Source organism: Littorina saxatilis, linkage group LG2, assembly GCF_037325665.1.
Source record: "Littorina saxatilis isolate snail1 linkage group LG2, US_GU_Lsax_2.0, whole genome shotgun sequence".
NCBI classification, from domain to species: Eukaryota; Metazoa; Mollusca; class Gastropoda; order Littorinimorpha; family Littorinidae; genus Littorina; species Littorina saxatilis.
This window is the reverse complement of record NC_090246.1, coordinates 60,720,898-60,733,410: the sequence shown is the minus strand read 5'-3', so window position 1 is coordinate 60,733,410 and position 12,513 is coordinate 60,720,898. Positions and strand designations below refer to the sequence as shown.

Sequence of the window (12,513 nt, the reverse complement as noted above, 5' to 3'; positions counted from 1 at the left end):
TTACAATTTTCTGATTTTTAATGACCAAAGTCATTAATTAATTTTTAAGCCACCAAGCTGAAATGCAATACCGAAGTCCGGGCTTCGTCGAAAATTACTTGACCAAAATTTCAACCAATTTGGTTGAAAAATGAGGGCGTGACAGTGCCGCCTCAACTTTCACGAAAAGCCGGATATGACGTCATCAAAGACATTTATCAAAAAAATGAAAAAAACGTTCGGGGATTTCATACCCAGGAACTCTCATGTCAAATTTCATAAAGATCGGTCCAGTAGTTTAGTCTGAATCGCTCTACACACACACACAGACACACAGACACACAGACACACAGACACACGCACATACACCACGACCCTCGTTTCGATTCCCCCTCGATGTTAAAATATTTAGTCAAAACTTGACTAAATATAAAAAGGAGGAGGAGGGGAGAGAGAGAGATAGAGAGACAATGACAATGGCAATGACAATGACAATTCTTTATTTTACGAGGGTAACAGAATAAGCATTAGTATACTTTTTTTGCATCTGGCCTTCGCCCTAAAGAGGGACTCAATCTACTATAATAACTACTACTACATACATACATAGAAAGAGAGACAGAGAGAGAGAGAGAGAGAGAGAGAGAGAGAGAGAGAGAGAGAGAGAGAGAGAGAGAGAGAGAGAGAGAGAGAGAGAGAGAGAGAGAGAGAGAGAGAGAGAGAGAGAGAGAGAGAGACGCTTTGACATTTTATTGAATAAACACGAAGGTTCATTTCAAAATGGGTTGGTTGGGGTAAAGGGTACAGCTTTGCGAGACATTTAAAACAATACACAATATTCATCGTTTCCGTCGCGGCATGGAAACCAGACCGCGTTGAGTGTCTTGTGTCTTCTAGGTTTAGCACAGTCGTTCGCATCGTGGAGTGAGATCTTTTGTCATCCAGATTGTCAATCACCTGGTGCACTGCCTATACCACCGCTAATATTACGCAAGATCCTGTCACATTTGTCAAGAGAGAGCGAGAGAGTTCTTTCCATGTCTCTTATACTTGAGGCGTCTTCGCACATTTCATCTGTTGAATCAAAAGGAATGTCACAATTTGTGCTGGTCCTTCGGGCAGGTGTTTCTGTTTCAATGTTCTTTAAACTGCAATGTCCCTTACGGCGCACACTGTCACTGACTGTAGTGTTGATGTTTTTACACGCTTTTCATCACCTATGACACCACCGTGACCTGTTTTCCTGGCTCTACTGCGTGTCACCACGCCTGGCTGCGTCAAATTACTCATAACATTGTTCTTACAACGTATTTCACGTGCATGTGCGCTGGCTCCTCTAACAGTGTGTTTGTCGACTTGTTCACGCTGTTTGTCAGTAACAATGCCTTTACTAGCTTTGCCATTTGGTTTAACTGTAGCGTCATCTTGGTTTCGTAAAGGAAGAGGTATTTCTGTTTCTCCTACCTTGGTCTGTCCCTGTCTGAGCTTAGCACGATGTTGGTCCCGTCGTATTTGCGAAGGTGATTTTTTCTTCCACTGTGACAAGGCAGGTGTCATGGCGGCCTCATGGTCTGTAGCTGTCAGGCGAAGCGTGAACACAACGTTTCGGCCTTTGCCAGAGACTTGCCATGATGTGACTCTGTTTTTCGCCAACAGAGTGGTCAGTAGGTCGCATGCTGCTGCTGGTAAACCGGCAACGTCCATAACTCGGCGTGGATAAGCAAAAGTTTGACAATTACCTGAGAGCGAAAAATACACACGTCTTCTCTCCACCGCCTGTGACCTTGACCCCCCGCATGAGAGAGAGAGAGAGAGAGAGAGAGAGAGAGAGAGAGAGAGACACAGAGAGAGAGAGAGAGAGATGTTTGCATCAATACAGATCTCCTGTCGATATTCCTGGATACCAATAACCAATGACTTTGTCCATACAACAAAATTCACTATGGCGTTATTGTCATGATTGTCCAAGTAGTTATTCACCTCAGTGAAATGTCAATGATTGTCCAAGCAGTTGTTCACCTTAGTGAAATGTCAATGATTGTCCAAGCAGTTATTCACCTCAGTGAAATGTCAATGATTGTCCAAGCAGTTATTCACCTCAGTGAAATGTCAATGATTGTCCAAGCAGTTATTCACCTCAGTGAAATGTCAATGATTGTCCAAGCAGTTGTTCACCTCAGTGAAATGTCAATGATTGTCCAAGCAGTTGTTCACCTCAGTGAAATGTCAATGATTGTCCAAGCAGTTATTCACCTCAGTGAAATGTCAATGATTGTCCAAGCAGTTGTTCACCTCAGTGAAATGTCAATGATTGTCCAAGCAGTTGTTCACCTCAGTGAAATGTCAATGATTGTCCAAGCAGTTATTCACCTCAGTGAAATGTCAATGATTGTCCAAGCAGTTGTTCACCTCAGTGAAATGTCAATGATTGTCCAAGCAGTTGTTCACCTCAGTGAAATGTCAATGATTGTCCAAGCAGTTATTCACCTCAGTGAAATGTCAATGACTGTCAAAAATGTAATCACGGCATTGAAGTTTGTATGATTGTCCAAGGGTTTTATCAGTTCAATGAATTCCCAGCAACATCTGTCGTCATTAGATTATAAGTAATCATGAATGATGGGAGAAATAAATAAAGATACAAAGGCAGAAAGAAAGTACAAACAAACAAACAAACAAACAAACAAACACAAACACTTGCAAAGTCACCGTGCGTCATCAGGACGAAAACGTGGTAAAATGTTTCATGCAGAGCCGTTGCAACGAGCGTTTATGGCAATTTTGCATGAATCGCAAACACTGTCCGACAGCATCGCCGTGCGATAACCGTGAACTAACTTTTGCAACGTCTGATAACACAATTTAATACAACTGACACCGTGTCGTTCCAACAAGGTTTTCTTTTGAAATCATGAGATGCCATGTAAATGTAATGGTATCGTCATCGCGAAGTGCTCACACTTTTGACAAAGCAGGTTTCAACAGTTCCGACAATGCATTTTTTTAAAAAGAGTTTCGAGGATACTATTGTTCACAGTTTCGACAATGCAATGTTAACATTATAAACTCTTTCTATTCTGTCGTTGCTGCACAAGTACGGCTTTGTTAAAAAAAAAGAACGAACACAAAAAGAGCAAGGGAGGATAACTTTCAATGACACGACTGTACCAGTCATGTTGCAGCAAGATTTTCACGTCTGATTCCCTTCACCAATGCTACGAACAGTCCTGGACGACTTCCACAATTAAACGCTGTGCTCACGAAACCGTGATGCTGTTCTTGGTTTGGTTCATAACTGAATTCTTTATTTCTTTATTTGGTGTTTAACGTCGTTTTCAACCACGAAGGTTATATCGCGACGGGGAAAGGGGGGAAGATGGGATAGAGCCACTTGTTCATTGTTTCTTGTTCACAAAAGCACTAATCAAAACAATTGCTCCAGGGGCTTGCAACGTAGTACAATATATAACCTTACTGGGAGAATGCAAGTTTCCAGTACAAAGGACTTAACGTTTCTTACATACTGCTTGACTAAAACATAACTGAATGAAACATTGGCAAAAGTTGCATGATATTCCTAACGTGTGTTTTTTTTTTTTTTGGGGGGGGGGGGGGGGGAACGAACAAGCCAGGCTGATGGCAAATAGTGGAAACGCGTGCTAACAAAAAAGAAAACGAATTCTTCTCTCCACTAACATCACGTACATAAGACCGAGCATCGTCCCGCCATTGTATCATCGTAGTCAAGAGCAAGATTTTCAGTAATTCAGTGATCTATGGTCATGATGACACTTCCAAAATAGTCGACGGATTTAGCTTTTAACATTGTGAGGAAAAGTACGATCTGCAAAGAGAACCATTAATGGTCTGTGTGTTGAAAGTGCTGCCATTTCTTCAAGTCCGAATGGCGAGGCAAAAAGAGGAAATTAAGAGAAAAGCTAACACCGCGAAGAAAAGAAGAAAAGAGAAGACATCTCTTAACTTGACGAAGCAGGAGTTCAAAGTTACGCCATGTCAGCCTTCCCATAATGAGCAAAGACGAGTTGTTATGCCAGTTCTTACATTTCTCAAGTCTGAACGGCGAGGTCAAAAGAGCCAAAATACATGCTAGCATCTTACAGTAAATAAAACTACCAACAGGGATGCACGAGACTATGCCGGAAGCCGGAATTCTGGCCTTTTGGCATGTCCTACAGCAGCAATGTGCCGGAAGAAAATATTGTGTCTGACGCAAAGGGTCCAAGACAGCTGAGGCAGACCTTTTGGACCCCACAGGGGTTTCCCAGCGTGAGCCGCTAAGTCAGCAATGTCGTAGTGATTACTGCCGTTATCGAGGCATGTGACAATGCTGCCACTTCTCAAAAGTCCGAACAGCGAGGTCAGAAGAGACAAGAAACACACTCACATCACGCAAGGAAACAGTCTCGTTAACACGACAAAATCAGAGTGTCGCCATGTCAGCCATGCCGTAGTGAGTACTGCCGTTCTTGATGATAGTAGTGTGCGCATCCCCCGAGGTGCTCGCGTGGTGGAAGCGAACCCTGGACCCAACCACCAGAGCCTTGGGGTTCTTGACACAGCCGCAGCAGGCGACGAGCTCGCGGAATCCCTCGCGGAACTTCTTGCTGAAGAAGCAGTAGATGATGGGGTTCATGCAGCAGTTGGAGTTGCTGAGCCACTGAGCCAGGGGCACGACGATCTCGCTGAGCGCGTGCTGAGTATCCTGGGGCATCTCGGGCTGCACCACTCGCCAGAAGTTGATAGCGTACAGGGGGAGCCAGGAAATGGAGAAGAGCACGCAGACCACCACCAGCATCTTGAGCACCTTGACCTTGGAGCGCTGGATGAGTCTGGTGCTGGAGTTGTGCGCGCCCAGCCCCTTACGCCGCCAGACCTTCAAGCCGATCAGCCCGTAGCACACCATGATCATGGCCAAGGGCAGCGAGTAGCAGCACACAAACATGACGCCCACGTAGTAGCCGCGCTGCACGAAGATGGAGGGCCAGCCGTCGTAGCAGACGTAGAGCTGCTGGCGGGAAGTGGTGTAGGGCTGGTGCCGGAAGTACACCAGCCACGGCACCATCACCCCTAGCGCCGTCAGCCAGATGAAGAACAGGATCACCTTGCACTTGCGTCTGCTCATCCTTATCTCCAGCGTGTGGCAGATTGCGAAGTACCTGTAGACAGTGAGGACAGTGAAAGGTTAGATCTATAGAGAACTGTTTATATGTTACGATTCCACACTTCATATTCATCTCCAGCATAATCAAGACTTCGAAGTACCTGCAGCTTGCTCGTCTTTATTTTCAGCGTGCGGCAGATGGTGAAATACCTGCACACAGTTCAGACAGCGATGACAGTGAAAGGTTAGAGAACTGTTTATATTTTACGATTCCACACTTCATTCTATCTCCAGCGTAATCAAGACAGCGAAGTACCTGCTTGCTCATATTCATTTTCAGCGTGCGGCAGATGGTCAAGGGCTTTTAAGCATGTCAGTTTTAGCTGCAAGGCGTATCAAGGTGAGATGGGATCAAAGTTTCATGATTCCACATTTCATCTTTCTTTTCACTATGTGGAAGATGACGAGGTACCAGCAATCAGAAAATAAGGGGAAATGTTAGAGAACTGTTTATTCAGTTTTACGATTCCACATTTAATCTGACTTCTTCATCTCCAGCCAGGCCTAAGCAAGATAGGAAAGTGCCTGCGCATTGTATTTGTAGAAAACAGAAGACGTGGGTTAAAGGACAGGATAATTGCGCAACAAGCAGAACTTCCATCATAAACAATTATAGATAATTCGCAACTATTTCGTTTCCCTATATGAACTTGACCGATCGGGAAATCTGGCCGGACGTGCAAGTCCTGTTCCAACAGGAACAACTTACAGATATAATTCCCACTGTTTCAGTTTTTGTTTAACATTGCATGGTGCGTCAGCAGATAAACAGATGATGGAAGAGTAGAATGAGCGCTTCTGGGGTGATAACGCGAGACAACTCCTGTGATCTTGCCGCGAGGTGGCGCCAGTTACCAGCCGAAAGAAAGAAGGAGCATAACCTAAGAAAGAGGGGGCATAACCTCACCAGAACCGCCCATTAGATGGTTTCGATTTGGGTTCCCCCTTCCAATTTTTGCTTCTCATGTCAGGGCAACATGTGACCGTATACCGACCGAAGACAGATCGAGACAAAGTTAGAAAATTATTGAATATTACATTCCCATGAGCTCTTGGAGAATGAGGGTGGTCATTATGAAAATATCAAAACGGGCAAAAGATGATGATCATAACTGCAAAGGTTTATCCTTTCAGTAAAATGAAAAGACACATTTTTGAAATGCACAAAAGCATTCATAGGAAATTTTCAATAACAAGAAGAAATTGTGGTTTAATAACGACAAGAAACTGTGGTGCTTTGTTGTGTTTAAATAAGAAGAAGATAATAACGCTGCGCATACACCTGCCTGTTGTAAAAATAAAAGCAATTCCAAAGAACAGTAAGTTATTTTCTATGGAATAATAGTTTGCTCCTTTCTTCCATGAAAATGAAATTGAAAATTACGTAGAAAGATGCGGATGTGAACATTTTTCTTAAATTTTCTCAATGTGTGTTTAACCTTCCATTAATAGTTTGTTTGTTTGTTTGTTTGCTTAACGCCCAGCCGACCACGAGGGGCCATATCAGGGCGGTGCTGCTTTGACATATAACGTGCGCCACACACAAGACAGAAGTCGCAGCACAGGCTTCATGTCTCACCCAGTCACATTATTCTGACACCGGACCAACCCGTCCTAGCACTAACCCCATAATGCCAGACGCCAGGCGGAGCAGCCACTAGATTGCCAATTTTAAAGTCTTAGGTATGACCCGGCCGGGGTTCGAACCCACGACCTCACGGGGCGGACGCCTTACCACTGGGCCACCGTGCCGGTGGTTCCATTAATAGTGCGTGGGAGATATCAAAATTGGCGTATGGAATTCAAAATGATGACAGTCAAGTAAAGTAGTGTTTCTTGTTTATTTGTTGCTATTGGCTACACATGAACACTTGTCGACTCGTCCTCCTGCAGGGATAAAGGGTTATTTCTTGATGTGTTTTGAATTCGTCTTTGTTTTAAAATTCAGAGCGATTGATTGAAGAAAGATGTACCTTTTGAACTTCTCGCGCTTGAGAAAATGTTGTTTTGTGTGATTGACATTATTTTCTCCCTCTCTTCAACTTTACTTCGCCGGAAGGGCTGAGAGTGTTTTGAAACTCCTTTTCCTGACGTTGAAATCGTTATTTCTATGTTCTGCAGCATAGAGATCTTAGGTTCGAGAGGAGACGGTCTCAAAACAAAGTAAAAATAAATAAACATCAAATGAAATAAAGTAAAACCAAAAATGATATAAAATGAAATAAGATACAATAAAACAAAACAAAAATAGAATAAAATAAGATAAAACAAAATAAAATCAATGACATAAATTAATATAAAATAAGTTGAATGAAGTAAAATAAAACATATTAATAACATAAAATGAAAAAAGCTGCGTAAAGCGAAATTAATATAATCAATCTGTCGAACTTACAGAGTGAAACTAAACGCACTGCATTTTTTCAACAAGACAATAGCTTTGCTGATACCCCGCGGTTGACAAAGCGCAGACACATTCACACTGTGAACAGCATACCGACCCCTGTTAACCCGTGATTTGTAACAATGTATATTTTTTTACAAATCACGTTTTTGCGCCCGATATTTTCTTGTCATCTCTAAAGTCAAGGGACAAAAACGAAATCCCTTGACTTTTGGGGTAGCGCGACTCTGTTAATTTTAAGATTTTTTTAATTATTTTTTTTTTCATTACTAGGATGTCCCATCGTTGGGAAATTCCGGTCGCTTCCTCCCAGTGGAAAGGTAGCAGTTACAGTCGCACTACCGCAAAGTCAATCCCAAACAAGTCGCGTAAGGCGAAATTACTACATTTAGTCAAGCTGTGGAACTCACGGAATGAAACTGAACGTAGTCCGCCGCTAGTGCAAAAGGCAGTGAAAGTGACGAGCCTGTTTGGCGCGGTAGCGATTGCGCTGTAAAAAGGGATCTATTAGTCCCGTTTCGCCGTTATCCCAATTCGCCCCCATCCCATTTTGGCGACATTTCTCAGGCCAAGTGTCATTTTACCACCATATCATGTACCATTAGCTCTACATCCCATTTTGGTGCAATCCCGTTTCGCCGTTAGCCCATTTCGCCCCCGTTCCCATTTTCGCGACATTTTACAGGCCAAGTGTCATTTTACCACCATGTCATGTACCATGAGCTCCACATCCCATTTTGGCGCAATCCCGTTTCGCCGTTATCCCATTTTGCCCCCATCCCATTTTTGCGACATTTCACAGGCCAAATGTCATTTTACCACCGTCTCATACCACTAGCGCCACATTCCATTTTGTCGCCATGCTGTTTTGCCGTCATCCCATTTCGCCGCCATCCCTATTTCGCGACATTTTGGATTGTGGCAAAAATGGGATTTGGCGTAAACGGAATGTCTTCCTAGTTGAATAACGCAGTATATTAGTATAGTGAGGCTTGGCAAGAAGAATAAATAAATAATGGGATGATGGTCAAATGGGATGGTGTCAAAATGGGATGTCGCGCTATTGTTATGACACGGTAGTAAAATAACGCTTGGCTTGTGAAAGTCGCGACAATGGGATGGGGGCGAAATGGAATGCGGTGAAACGGCATGGCGGCCAAATGGGATATGGTGTCAAAATGGGATGTCGCGCTATTGTTATGACATGTTAGTAAACTGACGTTTGGCTTGTGAAATGTCGCGAAAATGGGATGGGGCAAAAAATGGGACGGCGGCAAAATGGGATTGCACCAAAATGGGATGTGGAACTAAAACCACCCCCACCACTCAGCGTAGAGGCTCTAAACGAGAACAATTAATAATAATAAAAAGGCATGCATTACTTTGACTTTGTGGAATGCGATATTTTTACATTTTTACAAATCACGGGTTAACAACCCCGCGCTGATCGCTTGAAGTGACGAGCCAGAATAGTGCAGTAGAGCTTGCGCTTACAAGGAAAGCGTGCTTTTCTGTATTATTTTTATTTTTCTGAGCTTGTTTTTAATTCAAACATAACATATACATATGTTTTTGGATGCAGAAAATGATAAAAAGGAAGATGAAACCACTTTTGGATCGATTACTCAAATAAACAATTCAATTAGAATTTTGAAATTTTTAATGACCAAAATCATTAATTAATTTTTAAGCTTCCAAGCTGAAATGCAATCCCATAGTCCGAGCTTTGTCGAAAAATGCTTGACCAAAATTCTAATACATTTTGAGTGAATACTGGTGTCACCACAGTGTGGCATCAACTTTTACAAAAAGCCGGATATGACGTGTATGTCACGGTAGAACCAGCGATCTGGTAGAATCGCCGATTCTACCAGTAGAAAGCCTGATCGGAGTTTCTACCGGTAGAAAGTCCGATCGATGTTTTTACGAGAAGAATAAGCGATTCTACCGGTAGAAACTCAGATCGGACTCTCTACCAGTAGAAACTACGATCGGTCGTTCTACTGGTAGAAAGTCTGATTTTTCTCGTAAAAACATTGATCAGACTTTCTACCGGTAGAAAGTCCGATCAATGTTTTCACGAGATGAATCGGACTTTCTACAGATGTCAACACTGTTCACGAGATTTAAAAAGTAATAAATCACTGGTGAAAATCTCATGTTAGTGGTGCATTATCAATTGCTAACAATGTTCACAAGAATTGAAATTAACATCGACCTTCTGTCCGTGTGGGATACAATTTGTCAAACAGTTGAAACTTGGATCTCTTTGTAATTCGAGCAAAGAAAATGGACGGTCAAGAGCAGAGGGACAAATTTTACGAACTGTACGACAAACTTGTCGCAGGGCTAGCAGAGAAGAACCGCGATGCCCACAGCATCCACCAAGAGAGATACGAGAAAATCCTACTCTCTCCCTCTCTCCCTCTCCCTCATCCATCTCTCCCTCTCCCTCTTCCATCTCTCTCTCTCTCTCTCTCTCTCTCTCTCTCTCTCTCTCTCTCTCTCTCTCTCTCTCTCTCTCTCTCTCTCTCTCTCTCTCTCTCATCTTTGTTGTTTTGAAGAAGCAAACCGTAGACGGAGGTGCGGCCTAACTATGCTTGGATTAAGTATGATATAGTTCAACTATTTCTCACAACATGGCTAGAATGTGCTACAACAGTACAACAGTACCAATAAAAAAATCAACAAACATCAAACATTGCCAACCGGTAGAATCGCCGATCGTCAATTCTACTGGTGGAATCGCCGATACTACCGGTAGAAACTCCGATCAGACTTTCTACCAGTAGAGTCGCCGATTCTACCAGTAGAAAGTCCGATCGGAGTTTCTACCGGTAGAAAGTCCGATCAATCTTTTTACGAGGAGAATCGGCGATTCTACTGGTAGAAACTTTGATCGGACTTTCTACCGGTAGAAACTCCGATCAGGCTTTCTACTGGTAGAATCGGCGATTCTGCCAGATCGCTGGTTCTACCGTGACATGTACACTACATTGGGGTGTGCACGTTAAAGATCCCACGATTGACAAAAGGGTCTTTCCTGGCAAAATTGTATAGGCATAGATAAAAATGTCCACCAAATACCCGTTTGACTTGGAATAAAGGCCGTGAAAGGTGAATGCTCGCCTAATAGGCTAATGAGCTTTACTGGCCGATGTGAATGCGTTATATATTGTGTGTAAAAGATGTCTGTTTGTCTGTCTGTCTGTAAAAAAATTCCATTTCAAACGGCAGAAATTAATATGTAAGCGCCTAGGGCTATATCTAGATTAGGCGCATAAAAATTATCACAATAATAATAATAATAATAATAATAATGACGTCATCAATAACAAAAATGAATAAACCGTGCGGGGATATCATATGGGAGAACTTCGATGTAAAAGTTCATTCAGATCTGTCCGGCATTAATTTGGAATTGCTGCACACACACACACACACACACACACACACACACACACACACACACACACACACACACACACACACACACACACGCACACACGCACACACATATATACTCACACACACATACATACACACACCACTACCCTCGTCTCGATTCCCGGTATATGTTAAAATATTTAGTCAAAATTTGCTAAATGTAAAAAAAATAACATAAACCAAAATTAAATAAAAGAAAAACAGAGTTAATAATGGGAAATAAGAAACAGCTGGACCACTCGTCTTTGAATGTCCTTGGTCACTGTCCCTTAAGTTTTGTTATTTTAGAGAGAGAGAGAGAGAGAGAGAGAGAGAGAGAGAGAGAGAGAGAGAGAGAGAGAGAGAGAGAGAGATAGAGACAGAGACAGAGAGAGAGACAGAGAGAGAGGCAAATCAGAACAAAACAACTACAACAAAGCTTAGTTTCAATGGCTTCGTTTCACCCGGAGTTGTGACGGTACCTCCGTCCTCCTCCTCCCTAATCTTTATCAGCCAACGTCTCCACCACCATAATGGTGCCAATAACCCCCGAAGAGAAGGCAAATAGCATGAAATGCTTTGAGCTGGCTGTTTTGGAATTATGTTGTGCCACATTATTTCCACGAAAGTTCAGCCGTTATATGCAATCATGAAATTCCAACAACGAAAAAATAAAAACAGGATGACAAAATCGAAGTAGAATTTGTTGGAAGATGAAAGCGTTTTCTAGTCCTAATTTTGTTATTACATTTTTGTGCATGTTTTATTTGCTTTTCTTTCATAATTTAAAGATGCATTCCGTGTCGTGTAAACGGCCATGTTCACCACCACAAATCTTTTCAGGCTTTAACACGTGATAAAAGCATCCATCAAACAAAAGCCAAACATCAACACCATGGCTGCTATCTGTGCGGAGTAGGAATTTTTGTTGTTGAATTGATTTCGTAAGTGACACCAATGTCAATCTTCAAAATCAATATCAGAAATCCATCAAACAATTCCCACTTTGAACGTGAAGTAGCTCCCCCGAAAACCGGCACGGTTGGCCTAGTGGTAAGGCGTCCGCCCCGTGATCGGGTGGTCGTGGGTTCGAACCCCGGCCGGGTCATACCTAAGACTTTGAAATTGGCAATCTAGTGGCTGCTCCGCCTGGCGTCTGGCATTATGGGGTTGGTGCTAGGACTGGTTGGTCCGGTGTCAGAATAATGTGACTGGGTGAGACATGAAGCCTGTGCTGCGACTTCTGTCTTGTGTGTGGCGCACGTTATATGTCAAAGCAGCACCGCCCTGATATTTTATTTATTTATTTAGGAGATTTCTATAGCGCATAACTAAAAGCACTATGCGCCCTTCGTGGTCGGCTGGGCGTTAAGCAAACAAACAAACAAACAAACAAACAAAAAGCTCCCCCGAAATCGGCGTATGCTGCCTGAATGGCGGGGTAAAAACGGTCATACACGCAAAAATCTACTCGTGCTAAAACATGACTGAACGTGGGAGTCTAAGCCCATGAACGAAGAAG

The 12,513-nt window shown here is 42.8% G+C and overlaps 1 protein-coding gene across 1 annotated transcript in view; it reads right to left on the bottom strand.

Moving 5' to 3' along the window:
* Positions 1-4,190: 4,190 nt before the first annotated feature.
* Positions 4,191-12,513, bottom strand: part of LOC138953685 (neuropeptide SIFamide receptor-like) — a 245,647-nt gene continuing 237,324 nt past the window's right edge. The window contains exon 3 of the mRNA XM_070325583.1: positions 4,191-5,156. Coding sequence (XP_070181684.1) covers positions 4,421-5,156 — 736 coding nt within the window. The 3' untranslated portion in view covers positions 4,191-4,420. The remainder of the gene's footprint in view (positions 5,157-12,513) is intronic.